This window comes from Oncorhynchus nerka, linkage group LG11 (assembly GCF_034236695.1).
Source record: "Oncorhynchus nerka isolate Pitt River linkage group LG11, Oner_Uvic_2.0, whole genome shotgun sequence".
NCBI classification, from domain to species: Eukaryota; Metazoa; Chordata; class Actinopteri; order Salmoniformes; family Salmonidae; genus Oncorhynchus; species Oncorhynchus nerka.
Window position 1 is genome coordinate 50,240,753 of NC_088406.1, and position 24,726 is coordinate 50,265,478.

A 24,726-nucleotide genomic window follows, 5' to 3' on the forward strand; every position below is an offset into this window, starting at 1 on the left:
TTTCTTTTGGAGAAAAAAAAAGATTTAAAAAGGAATAGTTTCACCATCAAAATGAGAGTTCAGTCCACTTAACGTAACTTAAAATTTGTGAAAGTTTTTATTTTAAGCGTAAAATGAATCACTAATATATAATAATCTTTAGAAATGACTTTGTCAAAGCAACAAAATAACTAGGTCTTTGCAATAATGGGGAAAACTTGGAGAAATGTTGGGGTTAAGTGGCTTTAAATCTTCCTAGAAGTCTCAGAGGGTGCACAGAAGGACAGGCTGACTTCCGGCCGTCAGTTGAACAGTGTTTCCTCTGACACATTGGTGCAGCTGGCGAGCGTGTTTTAAGGAGCACGGTTTGGCGGGTCATGTTTCAAAGGACGCATGACTCGACTTTCGCATCTCCCGAGCCTGTTGGGGAGTTGCAGCCATGAGAAAAGATCGTAATTGAAAAAGGGGTTAAAAATATATATATAATTGAGATCAATTTAAAAATAAAATAACATAAATAAAGAAACCATGTATCATTAAGTTGATAATTAATATGTAGTAATACAGTAATCAATTACAGTTGTCACGATACAATGAATGACAACACTGCTCTCAATTCACTGTACAAAATCGTTATTTTATTAGAATTTTTTGTATTTTTCTTCTTTAATGACATACAACACGAGACCCGCAAAGTAAAGAGAAGGAAAATCTGTCATTTGATACAAGCTAGAATGCAGTTCCAAAAATATATATAATAAAACAAACTCAATAAAAAGCAGGTCTCTTATCCCTTGTAGTTAGAGGAAATTGTTTGAATACCGCTTAATATGATGTACAAAATATCACACAGTGATAAGTTGCTATTAAAAAAATAAAAACACAAAGAAACAAGAGTCCTTTACCTTGGCCTCGGACTGATCACTTTTTTGTCTTTTGTTTCTGATTTGTTAACAGTTTATTTATTTTTTTTACAAGGTATACATTGTCATTATCAATCACAAGCAAGTTCTAAGCCTAGCAAAGAAGAAAGATTTCACTGATGATACTACAGTATTCTTAGATAATAATTCTAATCAAAGGGGGGGGGAAAGCAACACATAAAAAATGAGAATGGACATGTAAATCAGATAATGGTTGCTCTAGTCTTCTATCATTTACAGTCATATCTATTTTCCTCTCGCTTTCTTGATTTTGTTTTGTTTTGTTTCACATTGATTTGTCTGTTCTCAGAGCGTTTATATCAGGACCAGTCTGTAGCTCAATGCTGCAGACGTACATGTGGACTCTGACTGACACACAGACACGGAGTGCAGAGTTCGTCCAACACACTCATGCAGTCTTAATATTTACTTGAAGGGAGGAGAAATACCAGGGAGACACTTCAGGGCTTGGTTTCCTGGTAGCGATGGAATTTAGGCGTACAAGTATTTTAACCGATGCATCGTTCCTACAACGGCCGAAGATGTAACATGCGTTTCCCAAAACACCACGCAGAAAGAACGTTCGCCAAGTGCGTCGTTGGAGCAAGTGTCGATACCTATAGGATAAAAAGAGAGGCTGCTTTCTCTATTCATATCTTACCTTATCATAATTATTTCACAATACTGACAACCGGTCAGCTCCTAGAGAGATGATCACCTAATGGCTGCAAATATTGAGGTGGTTTATTCTAATGCTTAACCAATAATAATGCACAAATCACAGATTTGGCATATCATTGCGCACATTACACATGAAATGTATTGAGGCAAAAATTGCAGACAGACTAGCCAGCTAAATAGAACTCAATTGATTGAACATGAAATGGATTTCAATATGATTTAAATAAACAGGCCTATGTATGTAGCCTTTTATAAACCTAGTTTCTCTATTCATCTTTTAATGCCGTCAACTCGGTTTTCATTTGATGCATATTTGTATCCTTCGCGGTCAACTTCGGTCTGAAGTGATCTGCGTTCACAGTGACAGATAAACATCTCGAAATCTGTGTAGATGACATCTTCTGGTCTGTGTATAAAGTGACCAGGATGGGTTCAAAAATAAAATAATTTAAGCATCTAACGACACACTTCGCTGTTCTGAGGCAGTCGATTTCAAATGCGACTTTAGTAATGGTTTTGGGAAACAGCTTGGCGATTTAACGACGCTCCTATGAAGATTCTAACGATGAACTGCACTTCCTGATTTGTCCTCGTTTTAGATTCGGTTCATTAGTAAATACTAGCGACCAGGACTGAATTCAGTCGGGGTGTGGTTTGATGTGTGTCTCTTGTGCGTGTTCGCTAAAATCGTTTCCTGAATTAGCTTCAGCCTAGCTGGTACGCGACCGTGGCAAAATGAGTTTGTCAATAAATTGCACAATGTAACCGGGACAATATTTTCATGTTGCACATCTTTTAGGTGTCTCATTAATTGCTTTCAATATTGCGATATTATTTATAGTTGGTTTTCTGCATTGTATAGTTGGTTTGAACATTTCAAATATTGTCCCATGTACATTGTGTAATTTACTGATGGTCCCTAACTTGCCCCATAAGGATATCCAATGTCAAACCAAATTGATCATGAACATTACATTGGGTCATGGTGCAGCTGCACTCAGAATTGATGATTACTTGGGTGCAGCCAGCTGTGGGAAGGATTCAAATAAACCCAACCTATGGAAAACTGTTATGGTACTTTTCATTCTGTGAAATACAGTTTTTTTCCTATCTCGCAAATCTCCGCTTTGGACAAGACTGACTTTATGACCAAAATTATTCTATTTACACATTGTAGTAAATTTTGACAGTAAAATAAATGCTTCCGACTCACACCGATGCTACTTTTTAGGGCCAGTCGCTCTTTAAGACTCTTTTGGGAAACTGGGCCATGGGCTCCACAGCCGCACTAAGACACAAACGGGCTCCAGGTAACCTCTTGGTCTAGTCTTGGGGTCTAGTGCAGCTGATGTAATGCAGCATATAACCAACCGTTAGTTAGTGTGTCACTGGAATGCACTTCGTATGGAAGCTATAACGTTGGTGGGAGTGGATGCACTGTTACACAAAAAATGGCCACCGGACTTCCAAGAGGTGGGTGATACCATCAGCTGGGTGATTGACAACTGCGTACTATAGTTATCCTCTCAACAACAAAGCATGACAGCACCCAGTGTGCTACAGTAAGTAGCACTTAGGCATTCTCTCTGCCTCATCAAATTCAATGCATCTGAAACCATCATGTAAAAGCAAACACATGAAGCTGACATAAACTAAACCAAGCCCACAAAAACCTGTCTAACCAGAGAGAGTGGCTTCCCAGAAGGTCTTGCAGTGGAGAGAAACGTTGACCTCTTAGTCATTTTTTTTACCAGCAACCTTTGATTCTCTGACCCCTGTAGCGACCCTGTTGCATGTAGGCGCTCTTGGTTAAAGTTGACCTTAACCACATATCTAGGATTAGATTACCCTAACCCCAATGCTGACTTTAACCATTAAGGGGATGGAAAAAATACCTGATCTGGTATCAGTAGTTTGGGACGAGTTCTACCCCCTCCCTCTGTGCTAGGGGTTGATTAGTAGGTTGGCGGGGGCAGCTCGGGGCCAGTTACTGATTGACATGGAGCTACTGGGCCATTCAATCTTTACTGCCATGCCCTGGTCTGGTGGAACCATGTTTCCACAGCCAGAGATCTGCCCCCACCCGCCGCCTGTCTTCCACCCCGGAAAGTTCAAAAATAAACTTGAAGGATCCAGGAGGCCGGTTACTCGACGACATCACCCCTGACCTCTGACCTATATGTCAGTCTTTAGCAGACGCCCAAGGCTCCGCCCTTTGTTCAACCTCGTTACCACTTCCAGGAAAAACAGCTCCGCAATAATCCAAGCACAAAGTGGTCGCTCGCCTGTCTAAACTCAGTCTTCGTCGGAGGCCAATGTAAAGGGTCTTGGGGGGGGTTCAGGTAGTGTTTGTTCTTGTTTCCTCTCCAAAGGGGAAAGGGAGAGGAAGGAGGGCTCTTTATGTGGCTTTTGTTCCCATATCCTGGGGGCAAATTTATCCTGCTGGCCCCGTTGACACGGGAGAGAGGCACCAGTTTCCCACTATGAGCACTCTGGGCAATTCAGTGCAACCCCCCCTCACACAAGAAACAGAAACCTAATCAACAACAGTCATTTCATTGGACAATAAGATTGTTTCCAAAGGCCGTTGTGACTAGATGCCGACTTAAGGGACAGAGAGAGAATACAGGATGCCACTTTCTGGTAATGTCCACCGTTTCAGTCAGAGGGGTTACTGCGGCATCAACATTAAATTACTCCTGTCATCTCCACATACTCTTTCACAAACCAGCTGTCCCAATGAAATGACAAAACTTCACACACACACTATATATAAAAAGAACAGTAGAAAAGTGTCTGCTTAGCATAGCGTGTTAGTTTCCTATGAGATACAAATTACCCATACAGTATCTCAACACAAACAGTTGGCGTGGCTGGAGAGTGACGATACAAGCTATATCATGCTACTTTTGATGACAAATATCCCAGTGAGAGACAAACAGGACCCCCACACACACACACACCTCGAATGAAAACAGGTCCCTGATTCAGACTCGGACTGATGAGGTCTTAGCACCAAGATTAAACAAGTGCAACACACACACACACACACACACAAACACACCTTTCTACTGAAATGGATGACCGTACAATACCGGACACACAAACGCTCAGACGTCGTATCTTGGCGATGAGGCTGATATTAAAGCCGTTTGTCCAACACCGGTTAGGAGGCGTCTCCAAAACACACACAAAAAAACTAAAACCCTCAGAAGTCTTTGGAATGAAATGCATTGTTCCCCCACACTGTGGTGCAGCAGACAATTGCTACTGCCATCAACGGGTGGGTACTGGACTCTACTGTAGTTAGGTGCTTACGTGTGTTAGCAACTGGTGAGCTAAGCTTCTTATCTCTTAAAAAAACTAAAATCTTCCAACTGAAAGTGAACCCGGGTGCACGCCGCGTCACTAGTCATAGTAGGTGCCGCATCAGCATGCGTAGTGATCCAAGTCAACACACGTTGTCTTATAATAACCGCAAGTGGACTGTAAAAAGTAGAAATGAATGAGAGTATTGTAGTGTAGTAAACTGACCTAATAAACCGAGCAGTCCGATCTAGTCGTTAGAAAAGCAGTATGGTTAGTATTAGTATTGCAACAAGTTACTGAGGCATCATGGGATCAGCTAGAGAACTGTGGCTAATAGTGTCCTATTGGCGATGACCCAGCCAGTGGGGTGCAGGACAACGGTTGTTGTGTGTGTATGTCACTGGATGGGTATGTGTGTAACTGTGAATGTGGAATTGTGTGTGAGGTTCGTCCATTGTAGTCATCACTCTCCTCTGGCCGAGTTGTGTTAGTCGGGCTGTAATGAAAAGAAGGGACAAGTTCATATAAGCAGAAACTGTAAAGAAACTCAACTAACAGATTGTAAGATAAAGCACACACACTCGCTCTCTATCTCTCTCTCTCTCTCTCTCGCACTCTCACTCTGTACCAGTGAGGATGATGTTGAGTCCCTGTCTGTGCCTCCTCTCAGACGAAGACCTTGGCGAGTGCGTCGGCGCCAGCCGAGGCGATGAAGGGCTGCGAGGGGTGGAAGGCCACGTCGTGAATGGCCTCGTCGTGCTTCTTCCTGTGGGCCGTGATCTCCTGCACACACGTCCTGTTGTCCAGCATCCACAGACGCACCGAACAGTCATGGCCTGCAGGGAGGAAGAGGAGAGCACGGTTAGAGTAACAGGGGAAGCATGTGGTGAGGTTAGAAGCAGTGGTTCTCAGTCCTGGTCCTGGGGACTCAATTCCTGGGGACTCAATTCCTGGGGACTCAAAGGTCCTGGGGACTCAATTCCTGGAGACTCAATTCATGGGGACTCAATTGCAGCCCTTTTAAGAAACACTGGATTACTGGTACTCACTGCCAGAGATGAGGTAAGTGCCTTTGGGGTCCGTGGTCAGACAGGTGACAGCATCCAGGTGTGCCACCATGGAGTGGATCAGTTTACCTGGTAACACACGCAGGTGGGCATTACATTTCATTGGAGCTATGGGCTAGTTCGACCCAGATAAAAACAGATCAGGCACGAGGCCTAATTCTGGCGTAGTTACAGAAAGGTAGGATTTAGCAGTGGACAGTGGGCTGACCTGTCTTGTTGTCCAGATAGCGGATAGTGCGGTTCTCGTGTGCGGTGATGGAGATGGGCTCCGAGGGGTGGCTGACCACACAGTTAATCAGCTCACTGCCTGCAGGGGGCGACACACACACAGATCAGCTCACAGATCAGCTCACAGACACATACAGATCAGTAGAGGGAGATCCTCCTGGCTCCTCTCATGGAAGGGAGGCACAGAAGGATGCATTTGATATATATATATATATGTATTTTCAGATTTTATTGAACAGAGAGAGGATGAGAGAGGGGAAAGATGGGGCAGTATGCCCGATTTGAACTTGTGCCGACTAGGGGTGTAAGGGTACACATTTTCGTACCGAACCGTTCAGGTACCTCAGATGAACATTTTAAAACGGCCATTTTGTGAATATACTCCCATCGTTGTTTAAATCTCCAGTTTGGGAAAATGTTGGTTTCCCAGTAGATTACAACGGCGATAGACAGAGAGTAGTGGATAAAATGGTAACAGTATGTCGCCACGTGCAATGAGAACTGCCTATGCAGCTGCCAACACCTCAAATATGTTGACACATTTACACCGACATCACCCCAGTATTCCGGAGCCAGACGGAATCGCAAAAAAACAACACAACATCGTCTCCCCTCTGCATTCAAGCAGCCCTTGGCAGCTGATTCTGACCGGGCCAAAGAAAAATGGAAGAGCGATAGGTAGGCTATGTTTATATTCTTTACAGTCTTTGGTACATGGATATGCGTTCATTCTCGGTGGTTGAGAATAGGGTGTTTCAGCACCTCGTTGAAAGTGCTCGAGCCACGCTACGAACTTCCCTCTCGCATCCATTTCAGCAAACAGCTAGTACCCCGCTCTATATAAGCAAGCCAAAGCCAACGTTTTCAATGAATTGGCCAATGCATCCTGTGTTGCGCTTGCTTAAGTCACAGTCCATCACATTACCCCGGAGTGGGAGATGTGCTACGGACACGCCCCTTTATGAGAGTCACAAGTGCGTATCTGGCACTGAAGGAGGCAACGTCATGGTGCATTCGTAACCATGTGGGAAGTGGGAATTTACCACATACCACTGGGAAAAATCCACTTGAATGGCCCTTCAACTGGTAATTACTAGTGGGAAACTCATCTATCATTCTGAGCACCCACTTCTCCCACATGTTGACCTCTGACATCATCTACTAAGGAAATGGCCTCTATTACAGCATGTTCGGCAGTTAAATGCAACAACAAAATAAGATATAAAAAGCTATCTAGAATTGTTTCGTTTTTTTTACTCTATAATTTATTTAAAAGCATGATAGCTGTAATTTTAGTTGATGGTTTGCGCAGCTTGTTGGCCATTAGCCAATCGCCGTTTCTCAACGAGTTCAAATCACGTGAACGCACCCAACTGGCATCTACACCCTCTGTGGGAGGTGGGAACTTGGTAAAATTCCCACCTCTCACATGGTTACAAACGCAGCATCAGAGTGTAAACTTGAGAGGCCCAACAGAAAAATCCTCTCACAGCAGACGAAGCCAAGAAGATTTGTGAATGGCATTTCATTTTCCCGCTGTACCGAAATGTAATCGAACCGTGACCCTAAAAACCGCAATAGGTACCGGTGAACCATTACACCCCTAGCCAACACCGTACGCGTGTGCCAGAGGCTGCAGCATTACCGCTAGCCCAACCACGCCACAGGAAACATTCTGACAGTATTAGAACAGGCCCTAGGACTCACCGTCCTTGGTGCCGGTTTCCAGGACCATGATGCTCTGCTCTGTGGTGAGGTCATAGAGCAACGTCTCGCCACCGTCGAATGACACCACTGCCTGGTTGGGGTCAGAGTTCACAAAGGCCACCGAGGTGGGCGTTCCGTGTTCTGTGGGGGGGGGTGAGAGAGTTGAGATATAACGCACACACACACACAGAAACACACACGCTCACCTTTCTCCTTGTTGAAGACGGAGAGACAGGGGGCAGAGTTCTGTGGGTCCCAGATGCGAACGGTCCCATCTGCGGAGCAGGAGGCCAGGCGATGGTGGGCGGCAGAGTACGTCAGACTCCACACCGAGTCCTCATGACCCAACAACACACTGCTCTCTATACCCGGGTCTACACAACAAAGAGAACACACACACAAATGGATTCTACAACGGGATGAAACGGCGTTGCTCCTTGCTGAAACAAGCAAGGTGTTGTAGCAAACGAGTCTTCGGTTTTCAAATTGGGGTCCGCGGCCCCTTATATACGGGGTCGTGATTTTCTCTTGGGGGGGATTTTTTTATGTGTAAAATAATGTGTAAAATAACTTTGTATGAATATCGCTATCTACAACAGAATACCATTGTGGATACCATTTTTATGTCTCTTAGACAGTTTCACGAGCCAATGGTAACTAGCGTTAGCTCAATGACGATCTCTACAGGAACGGTTAGCATGCTAGCTGTTCCCGTTCGTACAACTCTGGGGAAGTACGTAGACTCATGGATTCATTGCCAGAATCTCGAACTATCCCTTTAAAACGGGGCCCTTGGGTCACCGGTTTGCTTGGGCGGGGTTCCCTGGGCAAGAAAAGTTTGAAAACCCCTGGCCTAGGCAACGACCGGTGACCGCGGCCATTTGGCTGACCAATAACCTCCCTTCAAAAATCCCATGGCCGTCACAACCCTAATTTCAGTCAATCTGTTTTTATTTCACCTTTATTTAACCAGGTAGGCTAGTTGAGAACAAGTTCTCATTTACAACTGCGACCTGGCCAGGATAAAGCAAAGCAGTGCGACACAAATAACAACACAGAGTTACACATGGAGTAAAACAAACATAGTCAATAATACAGCGGAACAAAAGAAAACAAAATGTCTATGTACAGTGAATGTAAACGAGGTAAGATAAGGGAGTTAAGGCAATAAATGGGCCATGGTGGCGAAGTAATTACAATGTAGCAATTAAACACTGGAATGGTAGATGTGCAGAAGATGAATGTGCAAGTAGAGATACAAGGGTGCAAAGGAGCAAGATAAATAAATAAATACAGTATGGGGATGAGGTAGGTAGATAGATGGGCCGTATACAGATGGGCTATGTACAGGTGCAGTGATCTGTGAGCTGCTCTGACAGCTGGTGCTTAAAGCTAGTGAGGGAGATAAGTGCTTCCAGTTTCAGAGATTTTTGTAGTTCGTTCCAGTCATTGGCAGCAGAGAACTGGAAGGAAAGACGACCAAAGGAGGAATTGGCTTTGGGGGTGACCAGTGAGATATACCTGCTGGAACGCGTGCTACGAGTGGGTGCTGCTATGGTGACCAGTGAGCTGAGATAAGGTGGGGCTTTACCTAGCAGAGACTTGTAGATAACTTGGAGCCAGTGGGTTTGGCGACGAGTATGAAGCAAGGGCCAACCAACGAGAGCGTACAGGTCGCAATGGTGGGTAGTGTATGGAGCTTTGGTGACAAAACGGATGGCACTGTGATAGACTGCATCCAGTTTGTTGAGTAGAGTGTTGGAGGCTATTTTATAGATGACATCACCGAAGTCGAGGATCGGTAGGATGGTCAGTTTTACGAGGGTATGTTTGGCAGCATGAGTGAAGGATGCTTTGTTGCGATATAGGAAGCCAATTCTAGATTTAATTTTGGATTGCAGATGCTTAATGTGAGTCTGGAAGGAGAGTTTACAGTCTAACTAGACACCCAGGTATTTGTAGTTGTCCACGTATTTTAATTCAGAGCCGTCCACAGTAGTGATGCTGGACGGGCGAGCAGGTGCGGGCAGTGATCGGTTGAATAGCATGCATTTAGTTTTACTTGCGTTTAAGAGCAGTTGGAGGCCAAGGAAGGAGTGTTGTGTGGCATTGAAGCTCGTCTGGATGTTAGTTATCACAGTGTCCAAGCAGGGGCCAGAAGTATACAGAATGTTTTCGTCTGCTTAGAGGTGTACCAGACAATCACCAGCAGCAAGAGCAACATCATTAATGTATACATAGAAGAGAGTCGGCCCGAGGATTGAACCCTGTGGCACCCCCATAGAGACTGCCAGAGGTCCGGACAACAGGCCCTCCGATTTGACACACTGAACTCTGTCAGAGAAGTAGTTGGTAAACCAAGGCTGTCGAGTCTGCCAATAAGAATGTGGTGATTGACAGAGTCGAAAGCCTTGGCCAGGTCGATGAATACGGCTGCACAGTAATGTCTCTTATCGATGGTGGTTATGATGTCGTTTAGGACCTTGAGCGTGGCTGAGGTGCACCCATGACCAGCTCTGAAACCAGATTGCATAGCATGATCATGATCATGTGCAATCCACTGACTCAGAGCTGAATACGTTAGCTGGGGATAAACCTGGCTAGTTCTGACTGGTTGACCGGAGGTGAAAGGTGATAGAGGGGTCAGACAGGGGTCAGAGGCTGACCGTAGTTGTCGTAGGGATCCACGTTGATGTCAGGGATCTTCCAGCAGCGCACGGTTCCGTCCAGACCCCCGCTGTAGCATGAGTCTCCGTCCTCTCCCATTGCCAGAGACAGAACGGCACCACTGTACGCACACACAATTACACAAAGAGTAGCTATTATACCCAGAAACACACCAAAGCACGTGATAGTTGCAACAAACGTGTTTGCGTGCGTGCGTCACAAGGTGGGTGCTGGCGCGAGTGGTCTGAGATCACCTGTGGGCTCGGAAGGTGTAGATGGGTTCAACGTCCAGCGCTGCATTTCTGTGGAGGCAAAGACCAACATCCGTTTACACATTACAACACAGTGTTATAGCAAACTACCAGACCCCATTCAGTTTCTTTCCCACTCCTGGGCCTGTATTCATAAAGCATCTTAGATTAGGAGTGAGTGCTGATCTGGGATCTGTTTTTTTCCCCCTTTAAATAACCATTCATGAGATTACATGGGACAGGAGGGACCTGATCCTAGATCAGCATGACAACTGTATGATACATTTTTTGAACACAGGCCCTGATATTGGTGTGTTATGTTCCTGCTATTCCTTAGGCTCTTACTTCTTGGAGTGTATGGCCTTGTTGAGGTTCCACAGCTTCAGGGTTCCGTCCTCGGAGGCTGTGAGTAGAACGGCCTGGCTGGGGTGGAACGTCAACGCTCTGATGGCATCAAAGTGGCTACGCAGCGTGAAGCGAGGGTTCCACGTCTTCTTGAACTCCTCCCGGTTATCCTGCAGCTACACGCACACAGGTGTCAGAGTGTTTGTGAATGCATTCCTTTAACAGCAGCGGGCCCCCACTGCTAAATTGTTGCCACCTATTTATTTATTTGGGGGGGGGGGGGGGGGGGGTGAGTCCCTCAGATAGCATAAGAACACGGCTTAAGCCATGTTTAAAACTGCATTTCTTCTCTCAGTCCCGTCCCCCCCTCTGTTGTGTGTGTGTGTGTGTGTGTGTGTTCAAGTATTCACATCGACGGTGAGGTCGTTGTCGTTGGCCACGGTGAGGTCAGCCAGCTCTCCCAGGTTCATGTCTCCGCCCCCGACGGCGTCCAGGATGAAGACGTCAGAGGAAAAACCCAGAGCGCCACCTTAAGGAGTGAAGGAAGAATGGCTACATTCACCCACAATCTGATCAAAACACATCCCTTCCTTTTTTCAATAGTTAAACAATTACCTCTTCAGGGCAGTATCCCTTTAGACGAGAGAGAGAGAAGCAATTTAGCTACTTTGGTATTTGAGGATCCCCATTAGCTGTTGCAAAAGCAGCAGCTACTCTTCCTGGGGTCCACGCAAAACATGAAACAATACAGAACAGTGTAGAACATTTGGTACAGCAAGACAGGGAGAGTTTTGGGGGTCGGGTGTTGTCTTACCTTCCCCGGAGCGAGACTGTCCCGACACAGAGGGGGGCGGGGAGGGTTTGGGGGGGAAGTCCGACATCATGCCCTGTAACTTGTTCCTGCGCTTCTCTGAACCAGGCCAGAGGAGAGAGACACAACACACACAGTCATGCAGAGAGAGAGCGAGAGAGACACACACACAACACACACAGTCATGCAGAGAGAGCGAGAGAACGAGAGAGAGAGGGACAACACGCACTGTCATGCTGAGAGAGAGAGAGAGAGAGAGAGCAGACAGAAAGATAGAGAGACGTGAAGGTCGAGAGTACACATGACCACGCATACCGAAGGAGAGACGATGAGTGATCAGAGAAATAGAAAGAGACGAAGAGACACGGACCGAGAGACGGGCCGAGAGACAGGCCGAGAGGCAGTCCGAGAGACAGGCCGAGAGACAGGCCGAGAGGCAGTCCGAGAGACAGGCCGAGAGACAGGCCGAGAGGCAGTCCGAGAGACAGGCCGAGAGGCAGTCCGAGGACAGTCCGAGAGACAGGCCGAGAGACAGGCCGAGAGGTGGATGTAGAGATAAAGTAGCCAGACACCAAACAGCATGCTTTATGCTAACTGAACACATTGCTCCAGAGAGAGAGAGAGACACGTGGATGACAAAAGGCACCCAGCAAACACAACATATGTGATAGTGAGACACACAGACAATGGTTCACCATAGGCAATGGTTTATTGGCAGTAGAGGTGAGAGTACAGAACATGTGACTCCCTAGAAAGAGAGAGATAGGGATGAAGGGGGAGCGGGACTGGCAAATAGAAAGAGACAGACAAAAAGCTAGACAGACGAAGAGACAGACAGGTGTGGCTGAGGTGGTTGCTATGACGATGGCGTACCTAACTCCCGGCCGTCCCCTGAGATACGGGCCTCTCCCGCCCCCTCCCCCTCCTCCCCTGATCCCAGGAAGTCAAACTCGCTCAGGGCATCCTCAGAGTCGTCTTCGTCCTCCTCATCATCAGGGTCCAGGTCTGTGGTCATGGGCTCAGTCCCCATCTACACACACACAGAGAGAGAGAGAGGGCTTTAATACACATACACACACACACACACACACTTTGCCTTGTTGACGTGATCGGACCTTAACGCGAGGCTTCTTGTTCTTGTTGCGCTGCCCATCTATACGGTCCGTGCCCATGCCCTGGAAGTCATCTTCCTCATCACTGTCATCCTCATCATCATCCTGGCAGCCGTGTAGGAAGGGGATCTTATCCAGCACGGAACCGCCCAGACGCTCCTTAGAACCATCCTTCCCTGCCGCGTTCCTACCGACACACACACACACACACACATCAGAGGCAACACACACACATCAGAGGCAACCTCCAACGGTAACAACATTACTGACAGTTATTTGACAAAAACATGCAATACACCACCACAGACGTAGTACTCATCAACGACACGACTACCGCGGAGACAAGCTTCCATTCATCACTGTCCACAGCACCCTACACCGAGGACAGGGGTGTGTGTGTGTGTGTATGGGCGTCTCACCTCTTGATCTGCTCCTCTATCTGTCTGATGAGGAGTGACTCCCCCCCTGCCAGGGGCTCGGGGTCCGGGGCGGGCTGCTGCTCGCTGCTGGCCGGGGCGCCGTTAGCCTCGGGGCTGGTACGACCCAGCAGGGAGCGCACACGCTTCGAACGCATGTCCAGGATGGTGTCCGAGTAGCCCACCTCCTCCAGGTACCTACACACACACCAAGCGTGTGCACACGCAAACCATGGCCACACACACACGATTAGACTCTTCATTCAGACTCAACAGTTTGTTTAAAGTGTTGGGGACAGTGCTGCTCTCTCGCTATGGGGAGCAAGCCTTACTCTCGCTATGGGGAGCAAGCCTTACTCTCGCTATGGGGAGCAAGCCTTACTCTCGCTATGGGGAGCAAGCCTTACTCTCGCTATGGGGAGCAAGCCTTACTCTCGCTATGGGGAGCAAGCCTTACTCGCTATGGGAGGAAGCCTTACTCGCTCGCTATGGGGAGGAAGCCTTACTCGCTATGGGGAGCAAGCCTTACTCTCGCTATGGGGAGCAAGCCTTACTCTCGCTATGGGGAGCAAGCCTTACTCTCGCTATGGGGAGGAAGCCTTACTCTCGCTATGGGGAGGAAGCCTTACTCTCGCTATGGGGAGGAAGCCTTACTCTCGCTATGGGGAGCAAGCCTTACTCTCGCTATGGGGAGCAAGCCTTACTCTCGCTATGGGGAGCAAGCCTTACTCTCGCTATGGGGAGCAAGCCTTACTCTCGCTATGGGGAGCAAGCCTTACTCTCGCTATGGGGAGCAAGCCTTACTCTCGCTATGGGGAGCAAGCCTTACTCTCGCTATGGGGAGCAAGCCTTACTCTCGCTATGGGGAGCAAGCCTTACTCTCGCTATGGGGAGGTAGCCTTACTCTCGCTATGGGGAGCAAGCCTTACTCTCGCTATGGGGAGGAAGCCTTACTCTCGCTATGGGGAGGAAGCCTTACTCTCGCTATGGGGAGGAAGCCTTACTCTCGCTATGGGGAGGAAGCCTTACTCTCGCTATGGGGAGCAAGCCTTACTCTCGCTATGGGGAGGAAGCCTTACTTGCGCAGTAGCTGACGGCCCTCCTTCCAGGACATCTGATTGGCTGGCTCAGATTCAGATTCTGCTGGCCCATTGGGCACTGTGGGATAGACGAAGAGTCGATCAGAGGAGGAAGCTTTGATGTAACAGAAGCAAGCAGCAGAGCAACCCTCAAAGCTCGGTGCACCTCCCCCCCCCCCCACCCACACACACACACAGTTAAATGGGACAGATGTGGAAACAAAAGCATGAGGAAGTTACTAGTTCTGCTTTATCTAGGCTACATAGTGAACCAATCACTGATGCAACCCATTAGGCCACAGACATTCTCCACGGTGAAAAACCCAAGTCTGGTAGCAGATATAGTGAGCTGACACAGAGGGATGACAGTTTTACATGGAAAAATGGAATGTCTTCGGATAGTCCACAGAAGGGCTGTCAAACATATGTCCCGGATCCGAGAGGGTCCAATCCGATCCGCGGGTGGTTTGACAAAAAAATACTAAATGTATCTTGACTGTGTCCAGCTCGCTAATAATCACCCTAACGAAAGCTAGAAGGTCAGGGAGCATCGAAAATGATGGGTAGAGGAAACATATCTTGAACATTTGGATGCCCCCCCCCCCCCAGGGCGAAATGAGTTTGACCCCATCCCCTGGCCTTATAGCATACATAGAGTCGACATAAGGTCTACATAGAGCCTGCATACCTTGTTCTGCCTCTGGTTTCTTCTCCCCTGGGCTCTGGTCACAGCCTGTCTTCAACTTCTGGTGTTTGGACCTGCAGAGAGAGGAAGAACCACAAGATGGCTGTGTTACCCAAGCCCTACACTCTCCGTGCGTGAGTGAGTGTGCGCGTGTGTGTGTGTCTGACCTCTCTTGTTTAAGGGCGTACTCCAGCATCTTTATCCTCCTGACCAGGTCCTGCTTCATGTTCTCCTGCCCCTTCCTCTCACCCTGGAGGAACGTCACCTGAGCCTGAGCGCACACACACACACACACACACAACATTGTCTGTTACCAATCAACACAACAGAATTTGAGTATACCATTTCCCAGTTATTTTGAGCGAAGTCTGTTTGGGACCCACTAAACAAATGCCATGTACAGTGCAGAAATGCTCGCTGTTTGGTTTGGCAAACCGACGTTCCTTACAAGTCCCAGGCTAAGTGGTGGGTTGTGGAGGGAGCTGCGTTCTGGATTTAGAACTTCCCCTGACCAGCAAACCCAGACATCTGGAGGGGAAAACAATCGTGAGGAGAGGAGTATGTGCGCGTGTGTGTTGCGTGCGTGCGTGGTCCCATTGCTCTTCTGAGACCGCAAAACACACACACACACACACGCTAACACACAGAGCCACAGAAAAGTAGAACAGCCTAAAAAGAAAACGCAGTCTCATCAGGTCCGCGCGGCGCCGGCAAGATCATACAGCCGGGACACACAAAATAATGACACGGTGCTACTGCAAAAACTACCTCTGCTGATGGCGCATCACTTTGGGACACGCTACTGGGACACGCTACTGGGACACGCTACATCTGTTACAACTGGCTATTCATTCTGAGAACACAGCATCTCCTGTGTGTTTCAGCTAGAAGTGTCTATCTGGTTCTAGCAGCAACTCCAGCCATACCTACAGACTCCAGGTACTAAAATACACCTGCAGGACACCATGCTCAGGGCTGTGTCTGTCTGGGGGAGCAGGGGAGCGGCCAAGCCAGGTAGTGAAGGAAGCTACCGGGTAGATGCACTGAGGTTGGGTGTAGCCAGGAGCGCAGAGCACTGGGACACAGAGAGGGGGCGCTGTGGATGTCGTCGTTAAGTGGGTGGGGTTCTCACATGGTTCTGTTCCTTCCCTGACAGGGGCGAGCTGCGACCTGTCATTCTAACGCATTGTTCTTTACACACACACACACACACACACACACACACACACACACACACACACACTTACTTCTTTGGAATGTCCCTCCCATCTCAGATAAGCATCAGTGATCTCTCCCAACACTATTCCTTACATTCCTGGCTCCTGTCTCCACTGGCCCACTGCAATCTGACATGGCTTTATTTGCCGTGTGTGTGTGTGTGTGTGTGTGTGCGTGTGTGTGTGTCTGTGTGTGTGTGTGGTGTTACAGTGTACACAGGAGCATGTCATCAGGATCCATGAACATCACATCCACTCCCTGTCTTAACAGCAGGACTTTGTCCAATCCAGTGCCCCGTTCGAACGCTTCAGACATGCACCTTTCCTTCCTTCCTTCCTTCCGTCCGTCCTTTCTTTCTTTCTTTCTTTCTTTCTTTCTTTCTTTCTTTCTTTCTTCCTTCCTGGAAGAGCTGGAGTAAAGGAGTCTACTGTAGGTGATTTAGTTCACTCTGAGAGGGCTTCCCTACAGATCAGTGATCTGTGATCAACCACACATCACAAAATGTTCCAAGCATATACACTATATATACACACAAAAGTATGTGGACAACCCCTTCAAATTAGTGGATTTGGCTATTTCAGCCACGCTGACGGGTGTCTAAAAATTGAGTGCACCGCCATGCAATCTCCATAGACAAACATTGTCAGTAGAATGGCCTTACTGAAGAGCTCAGTGACTTTCAACGTGACACCGTCATAGGATGCCACCTTTCCAACAAGTCAGTTCTTTAAATTACTGCCCTGCTAGAGCTGCCCCGGTCAACTTGAAGTGCTGTTTCTGTGAAGTGGAAATGTCTAGGAGCAACAACGGCTCAGCCACAAAGTGGTAGGCCACACAAGCTCAAAGAACGGGACCGCCGAGGGTTGAAGCACACAGCGAGTAAAATTAGTCTGTCCTCAGTTGCAAACACTCACTACCCAGGTTCCAATCTGTTCGTCGGGAGCTTCATGAAATGGTTTTCCATGGCCGAGCAGCCGCACACAAGCCTGAGATCACCATGAGCAACCCCAAACGTCAGCTGGAGTGGTGGAAAGCTCGCAGCCATTGGACTCTGGAGCAGTCGAAACGCGTTCTCTGGAGTGATGAATTTGTCAGTGAGATCCATCTGGCAGCAAGGTCCATACAGAAATGGTTTGTTGAGATCGGTGTGGACGAACTTGACCGGCCTGCACAGAGCCCTGACCTCAACCCCATCGAACACCTTTGGAGATGAACTGGAAAGCCAGGACTGCGAGCCAAGACTAACCATCGCCCAGCATCAGTGCCCGACCTCACAAATACTTGTGGCTGAATGGAAGTCCCCGCAGCAATCTAGTGGAAAACCTAGTGGAAAACCTCCCCAGAAGAGTGGATGGAGGCTGTTATAGCAGCAAAGGGGGGGGACCAACTCCATATTAATACCCATGATTTTGGAATGAGATGTTCGACGAGCAGGTGTCCACATACACTACACGACCAAAAGTATCTAACAGGGCCTATAAACAAACTCACTAATCAATTTTGGTGTAGACTCGAATATAATGGGCCGGATCCTTGATTTTCTTACTAACAGAACCCAGAGGGTGAGGGTGAATGGGTGCCTGGCAGGGAACACCCCATCCTCAATAGCCTCCCCCAAGGGGGTTGTGTCCTCTCCCCTCCTCTGTATCCTGTACACTGACGTCGTAGCCAGTGCGAGAACCAACACATCCTGAAGTTTGCGGGTGACTCAGTAATGGTCAGTCTGCTTCACGCCTCAAAAGTAACCACGGTCCTGGTTGTTAAGGATTTTGTACATGGTTGCCACGGTGCTTTCTTTACAACCCGAATGTGACACAAAAAAAAACAAAGATATGTGTATGGACCCCTACCCCTCATAACGCCATCCTTCAGGGCCAGGTGGTAGCAACTGTAGCCAATTCTAAGTATCTTGGGACCGTGATTGATGATGAATTGAGCTTCGAGTGGAACACTGACAAGTTGTGGAAGAAGGGTAAAGAAGGGCCAGCAACACCTTCCAAAGATCCAGGTCGACCTGTCTGACCTGTACAACAGACGACGTGGTGCGAATGGCAGAATCCACCCTGTCTGACAGTGCCCACCCCCTACAACAGGACCTCCATGGCCTACCCTCTGACCCCTGGTGTAGATTCCCCAACTGTTAAGACTAAAACAAGTACGAGCACTCCGTTACCCTTTACCCCTACGGCCACTGGCCTTTTGAATACAGGGAATACTCTATTTTGATGATGTCGACGTGATGTTTCTGAGAATGTGCACAGCGCACTACACTTACCTTCGGTGTGGGCCTTACTTTATATAATTGCCGCTGATAATGTTGATCATGAGCAATGTTATATTTATATCGATGGCTGCCAATCCATGGCTGATTCAGTAGCATCGTATGTATGTTTCACGTTATTCTTTGCTGCGAAACCAATTGCCCTCTGAGACAAATTAAGTTGAAACTTCAGCCAAAAGAAACAGCTGTGAACTGTAATCAAAAGGGCATCAACTATGTTATAAACATGCCTGTTGAAAACTGGCACATAAACCAACACCAGTCTGAGCACAAAGACAGGCTAATGAACTACCTTTCTCAGTAAAAGCACTACCGCGCTTCCTGTATGGCCATCTCTGTGTGGCCTGCTGAGGAGCTCAGTCAGTCCCACCCACCCTGCCTCTGGACAGGGTCAAGGGCAGCTCTCCCTCTCCTATACCCTCTCTGCCATCCTACATCCTTCGGACACGCATCAGCCGACAAGTAGAGCAGAGGACTTTACTGGGACAGGGAGCTGGAGTGTGTGTGTACCGTGTGTGTGTGTGTGTGTGTGTGTGTGTAGCCCCAGATCGAGGGAGATTATCAGTGGTCTTGTATGTCTTCCATTTCCTAATAATTGCTCCCACAGTTGATTTCTTCAAACCAAGCTGCTTACCTATTGCAGATTCAGTCTTCCCAGCCTGGTGCAGGTCTACAATTTTGTTTCTGGTGTCCTTTGACAGCTCTTTGGTCTTGGCCATAGTGGAGTTTGGAGTGTGACTGTTTGAGGTTGTGGACAGGTGTCTTTTATACTTGATTTTTATACTTTTAACTTGATAACAAGTTCAAACAGGTGCCATTAATACAGGTAACGAGTGGAGGACAGAGGAGCCTCTTAAAGAAGAACTTACAGGTCTGTGAGAGCCAGAAATCTTGCTTGTTTGTAGGTGACCAAATACTTATTTTCCACCATAATTTGCAAATAAATTCATTAAAAATCCTACAATGTGATTTTCTGGAGAATAAAATTCTTGTTTTGTCTGTCATAGTTGAAGTGTACCTATGATGAAAATGACAGGCCTCTCTCATCTTTTTAAGTGGGAGAACTTGCACAATAGGTGTCTGACTAAATACTTTTTTGCCCCACTGTACGTGTGCCACGCATTAGAGCACTGGGCTTTTCATTAGAGCTGAGAGAAGGGCATTACGGCCCCCCACTTAACATGCCCTAGCAGGAAGTGATGTCATCTTGGTCACCACTAGTCGGGAGTGCCACTGATCTTGAGTAGCAATGGCTACAAAGTGCTCTGTCCTTCTATTTATGGCAAGGAGTAACTGTGCCACAATTGTGATCGCAACATTTAAATCTACAGTAATCTGACGTTTATTATCCAACTAGGAGTGCTGTAGGTCTTTGATCAGCACCAACTGTATTACCATAATGAAGTAGGACAAGAGCAGAAACACTCTTATCTTTTCTCTACAGACTCAGCAGGAGTATATTCAGATATTCAGTAGAGAAATGACTGCTTGATTTGGAACCCTTCTACAGTTCTAAGAGACAGATATAGCCTGACAGAGGTTGAGAGGCTTACGGGTTTTATAGCAGTATCCCTCATCCTCTCTTTCTTGAAGGAATCGCTGATCTTACCTGACCGGACAGGATTAAGCCAGGGCTGCCACCACACAGCTTAGTCCTATCCCCTGTCATGTGAGATCAGTGATGACTAACAGGGCCCAGAGCGGTGCCCTCTGCAGTGCCACCTGTCTGTCCCTTGGCCTGGCCTGCTGGCTGTAGTCACGTGGCCCTGTGGCTCTGCTCTGGGGACGTCACACCTGGTCCACCCTACGCTGGGTGCGTATATAAACGGATGCATCCGGTTTCCAGGGGAAATGGAGAGAAAAAAATAGCCTGTGAAGCGACTTCCGCTTTTGGATGTCAACAAGGCGACACTCCACTTGATTGGTTGAACAGTGCAGAAGAGAACATCCCCCTAGAAAAAACATGTTTTATCTCTCGTCAGGACCAGAATGAAACGCCTGCTACGTTAGGTTACGCCTGCCCCAGCCAACTGCTCGGCCTGGCCCCTCCACAGCCTGTCTGGCTGGCTGTCACAGGAGACAGAGTGCCACAAGTGTTCCCATTTAACGACCTGATTCAGCCCTAAAAAAAAACATACCACTGGCACACCATACACACACTGTCAATGTCACATACACACACACACACAGTCACGTGGGAGGGAAGGCCAAAAGTGTTTTCCACACACCGGGCAGTCATCAATCGACAACTTTTGGGTTGAGACAGAGCAGCAGCCCAGAGCAAGCTAGGCTATATTCTGTATATTGTTGTGTGTTCTGTGTGTATGGAGACAATTCAGGCCTACATACATACAGTTGAAGTCGGAAGTTTACATACACTTAGGTTGGAGTAATTAAAACTTGTTTTTCAACCACTCCACAAATTTATTTTCAACAAACTATAGTTTTGGCAAGTCGGTTAGGACATCTACTTTGTTCATGACACAAGTCATTTTTCCAACAATTGTTTACAGACAGATTATTTCACTTATAATTCACTGTATCACAATTCCAGTGGGTCAGAAGTTTACATACACTAAGTTGACTGTACCTTTAAACAGCTTGGAAAATTCCAGAAAATTATGTCATGGCTTTAGAAGCTTCTGATAGGCTAATTGACATCATTTGAGGCAATTGGAGGTGTACCTGTGGATGTATTTCAAACTCAGTGCCTCTTTGCTTGACATCATGGGAAAATCAAAATAAATCAGCCAAGACCTCAGAAAAACAATTGTAGACCTCCACAAGTCTGGTTCATCCTTGGGAGCAATTTCCAAACACCTGAAGGTACCACGTTCATCTGTACAAACAATAGTACGCAAGTATAAACACCATGGGACCACGCAGCCGTCATGCCATTCAGCAAGGAGACACGTTCTGTCTCCTAGAGATGAACGTACTTTGGTGCGAAAAGTGCAAAGCAATCCCAGAACAACAGCAAAGGACCTTGTGAAGATGCTGGAGAAAACAGGTACAAAAGTATCTATATCCACAGTAAACCGAGTCATATCAACATAACCTGAAAGGCCGCTCAGCAAGGAAAAAGACACTGCTCCAAAACCGCCATAAAAAAGCAAGACTACGGTTTGCAACTGCACATGGGGACAAAGATCGTACTTTTTGGAGAAATGTCCTCTGGTCTGATGAAACAAAAATAGAACTGTTTGGCCATAATGACCATCATTATGTTTGGAGGAAAAAGGGGAGGCTTGCAAGCCAAAGAACACCATCCCAACCGTGAAGCACGGGGGTGGCAGCATCATGTTGTGGGGGGTGCTTTGCTGCAGGAGGGACCGGTGAACTTCACAAAATAGATGGCATCATGAGGCAGGAAAATGATGTTGATATATTGGAGCAACATCTCAAGACATTATTCAGGAAGTTAAAGCTTGGTCGCAAATGGGTCTTCCAAATGGACAGTGAGCCCAAGCAAAGTCAAGGTATTGGAGTGGCCATCACAAAGCCCTGACCTCAATCCTATAGAAAATTTGTGGGCAGATCTGAAAAAGTGTGTGCGAGCAAGGAGGCCTACAAACCTGACTCAGTTACACCAGCTCTGTCAGGAGGAATGGGCCTAAATTCACCCAAATTATTGTGGGATGCTTGTGGAAGAATACCTGAGATGTTTGACCCAAGTTAAACAATTTAAAGGCAATGTTATCAAATACCTATTGAGTGTATGTGAACTTCTGACCCACTGGGAATGTGATGAAATAAATAAATGCTGAAATAGATCATTCTCTCTACTATTATTCTGACATTTCACATTCTTAAAATAAAATGGTGATCCTAACTGACCTAAGACAGGGAATTTTTACTTGGATTAAATATCAGGAATTGTGAAAAACTGAGTTTAAATGTATTTGGCTAAGGTGTATGTAAACTTCTGACTTCAACTGTACACACATGTATTTGTGGGAGAGGAGAGAGCACATGTGAGTTATAATGGACAAGTGTGTGTCCTGCACACATGGTCTCAGAGCATGCCTACCCCTGGCACATCCTCAGCTCAAGAAGAGGGTTGGCAGAGAAAACCCACCAGGCATTGCCTTCTGTGTGTTTGTGCCACTGGGCTTTCCCTAGTTTAGCAGCCACTGGGGTCCTCTTATGTAAACTGCTGGGCTACTGTTTGAACAGGGCCCTCAACCGCTCCTCTCACTCTCTCCTGTCCCATGTTCTCCCCGCTAATTTGGCCTGAGAAAACCACACCACACCACACACACACACACACACATGCATGCACACACACACACTCAAGTTCACGCATGCACACACAAACATTCACGCCTTCACACACAAACATTCACGCCTTCACACACAAACATTCACGCCTTCACACACATGTTCACACATAGAAATTCTTCCCAGTAAGAGACTAGTGGTGGTGTCATACTTCCGACATCCATCCGCACGCTGCTATGAAATCCACACGGGCCTGTTTGTTATGGTTCATCCATAATATATAAAGCTCCTATTTATATCTAGGCTATAGCCTATAGGGTAGAGTGAGTAGGAGAGTGAAATACACTGAGAGTAATGGAATGGCATTGTTTTTCTACACAGGCCTTTAGTCTACTGTAAATAATCAAGACAACTCCTATTTCAGCAGCTCATGCTCATTCAGTTTACTTATAAGAAAACGTGTTGACAGGAGGCCACATATGGGGAAAGCAATGAAGAAGAAAAAACAGGCTTTGCACTCCCTAAGGGAGGCATGAGTGAAAATGTTCATGTGCGTAAACGGCGGAAAAGGACCACATTACGTCACCTGTTTTTTTTAGTTTGTGCGTGGCTCCGGGATTTACAAACGCAATTGGCATTACTGAACCCCTGTTGTAATTGACAGTGAGTCACGTGGCCCACCGTAATCTCGCACAGAGAAAAATAGAAACCATCAAAGGGGTTCAGAAACAGCGGAGGCCAACTGCCTGGCGTTAATTCTAACCGCGTTAATTACCGTTGGAGCAGCTCGACATAGCCGATTGACACCTCCACCTGTGTGATCCGCTATATATAGACAACGTCGATTATATGTCTGGCTGCGTTGGGATCAGGGGGTGGAAGACATTGACTGCGCCTCAATGTAACACCGCAATTAACACACACTGACAATTTAAAGTCCTGTAAGTGATGCAAGACGTCAAGTAAATTCACAATCCAGTGTTTTGGATTAGTCAAGAAAGGTGACATCATTTCTGGAATCCCCAAATATTGGGTTTGCTTTGATCCCAGAATAACGCGTGCGTCTTAAACCACATCAACGCTTTTGAACTGACGCAAACATAGCAACATTGTTTGAAGTTACTCCAGCTAACATCCTGGAACACAGGATGAAAACATTGGTGATTATGTGGACAGTATCCCGTCCGATTAGCGAAACTATTGACGAGCGGTCGTGATTTCTGTGGGATGTGAATAATGGCAATGCTAGGCTAGCTTTTTTTTCCTCCAAAATCGTAGCAAGCTACTATAGTCATAAATAGTCTACATAGCTATAGCTAAATAATAACATTGTAATTACCCTGAGTTCGTCTCTCTCGGCCTCCCAGCGATATTTCTCGGCCTGGAAGCGTCCCCATTCGAACTGGATAAAGTGCAAGATCCCAGGAAGCGATAGGCCTGCGTCGCCGTCTTGCGGTTCCCGAGGCTGCGACGATCCAGCCATCGCCCCGGCCGCTGATGACGCCGCGGCCGCTTCTGTCGTCGCCTGCCCGAGTACCGATTTCGGCCCGTTCGGATTGCGCCCCACGCCGCTGCCTCCAGAGTTCTGGTTCGTTCCCCCTGCTACTCCGCCGGATCTTTCCGCCTCCATTTTAGCGCTCTCGCTTTCGCCAGGACAAGGAGGTGGAAAACAAGCAGCGGTAATAACAACCCAACCCTCACAGACCCAGCACAAGCACTCTACCCTTCTTTCTTCCTCTCTCGCGT

General features: G+C 47.2%; 1 protein-coding gene across 1 annotated transcript; it reads right to left on the bottom strand.

Annotated features, from left to right (window-relative positions):
* Window positions 1–595: 595 nt before the first annotated feature.
* Window positions 596–24,618, bottom strand: LOC115137070 (striatin-4-like). The gene is made up of 18 exons (XM_029673099.2): window positions 24,320–24,618; window positions 15,428–15,531; window positions 15,264–15,334; window positions 14,576–14,654; window positions 13,500–13,694; window positions 13,084–13,267; window positions 12,842–12,998; window positions 11,972–12,067; window positions 11,568–11,686; window positions 11,158–11,333; window positions 10,816–10,863; window positions 10,561–10,682; window positions 8,101–8,268; window positions 7,895–8,035; window positions 6,168–6,266; window positions 5,942–6,028; window positions 5,521–5,728; window positions 596–5,388 (listed from the first exon to the last, which is right to left on the bottom strand). Exons 1-17 carry the CDS (start codon window positions 24,608–24,610, stop codon window positions 5,559–5,561), a joined length of 2,307 nt encoding a protein of 768 aa, XP_029528959.1. The 5' UTR covers window positions 24,611–24,618; the 3' UTR covers window positions 596–5,388; window positions 5,521–5,558.
* Between the last annotated feature and the right edge of the window lie 108 nt (window positions 24,619–24,726).

Excerpts from the sequence above, each read along its gene's own strand:
- LOC115137070 (XM_029673099.2), bottom strand. The coding sequence starts at position 24,610 with ATGGAGGCGGAAAGATCCGGCGGAGTAGCAGGGGGAACGAACCAGAAC. Across the intron at positions 10,864-11,157 it reads AAGGCCATACACTCCAAGAA|AAATGCAGCGCTGGACGTTG; the intron begins GTAAGAGCCTAA and ends TTGCCTCCACAG. Across the intron at positions 6,267-7,894 it reads GGAAACCGGCACCAAGGACG|GCAGTGAGCTGATTAACTGT; the intron begins GTGAGTCCTAGG and ends CGCCCCCTGCAG.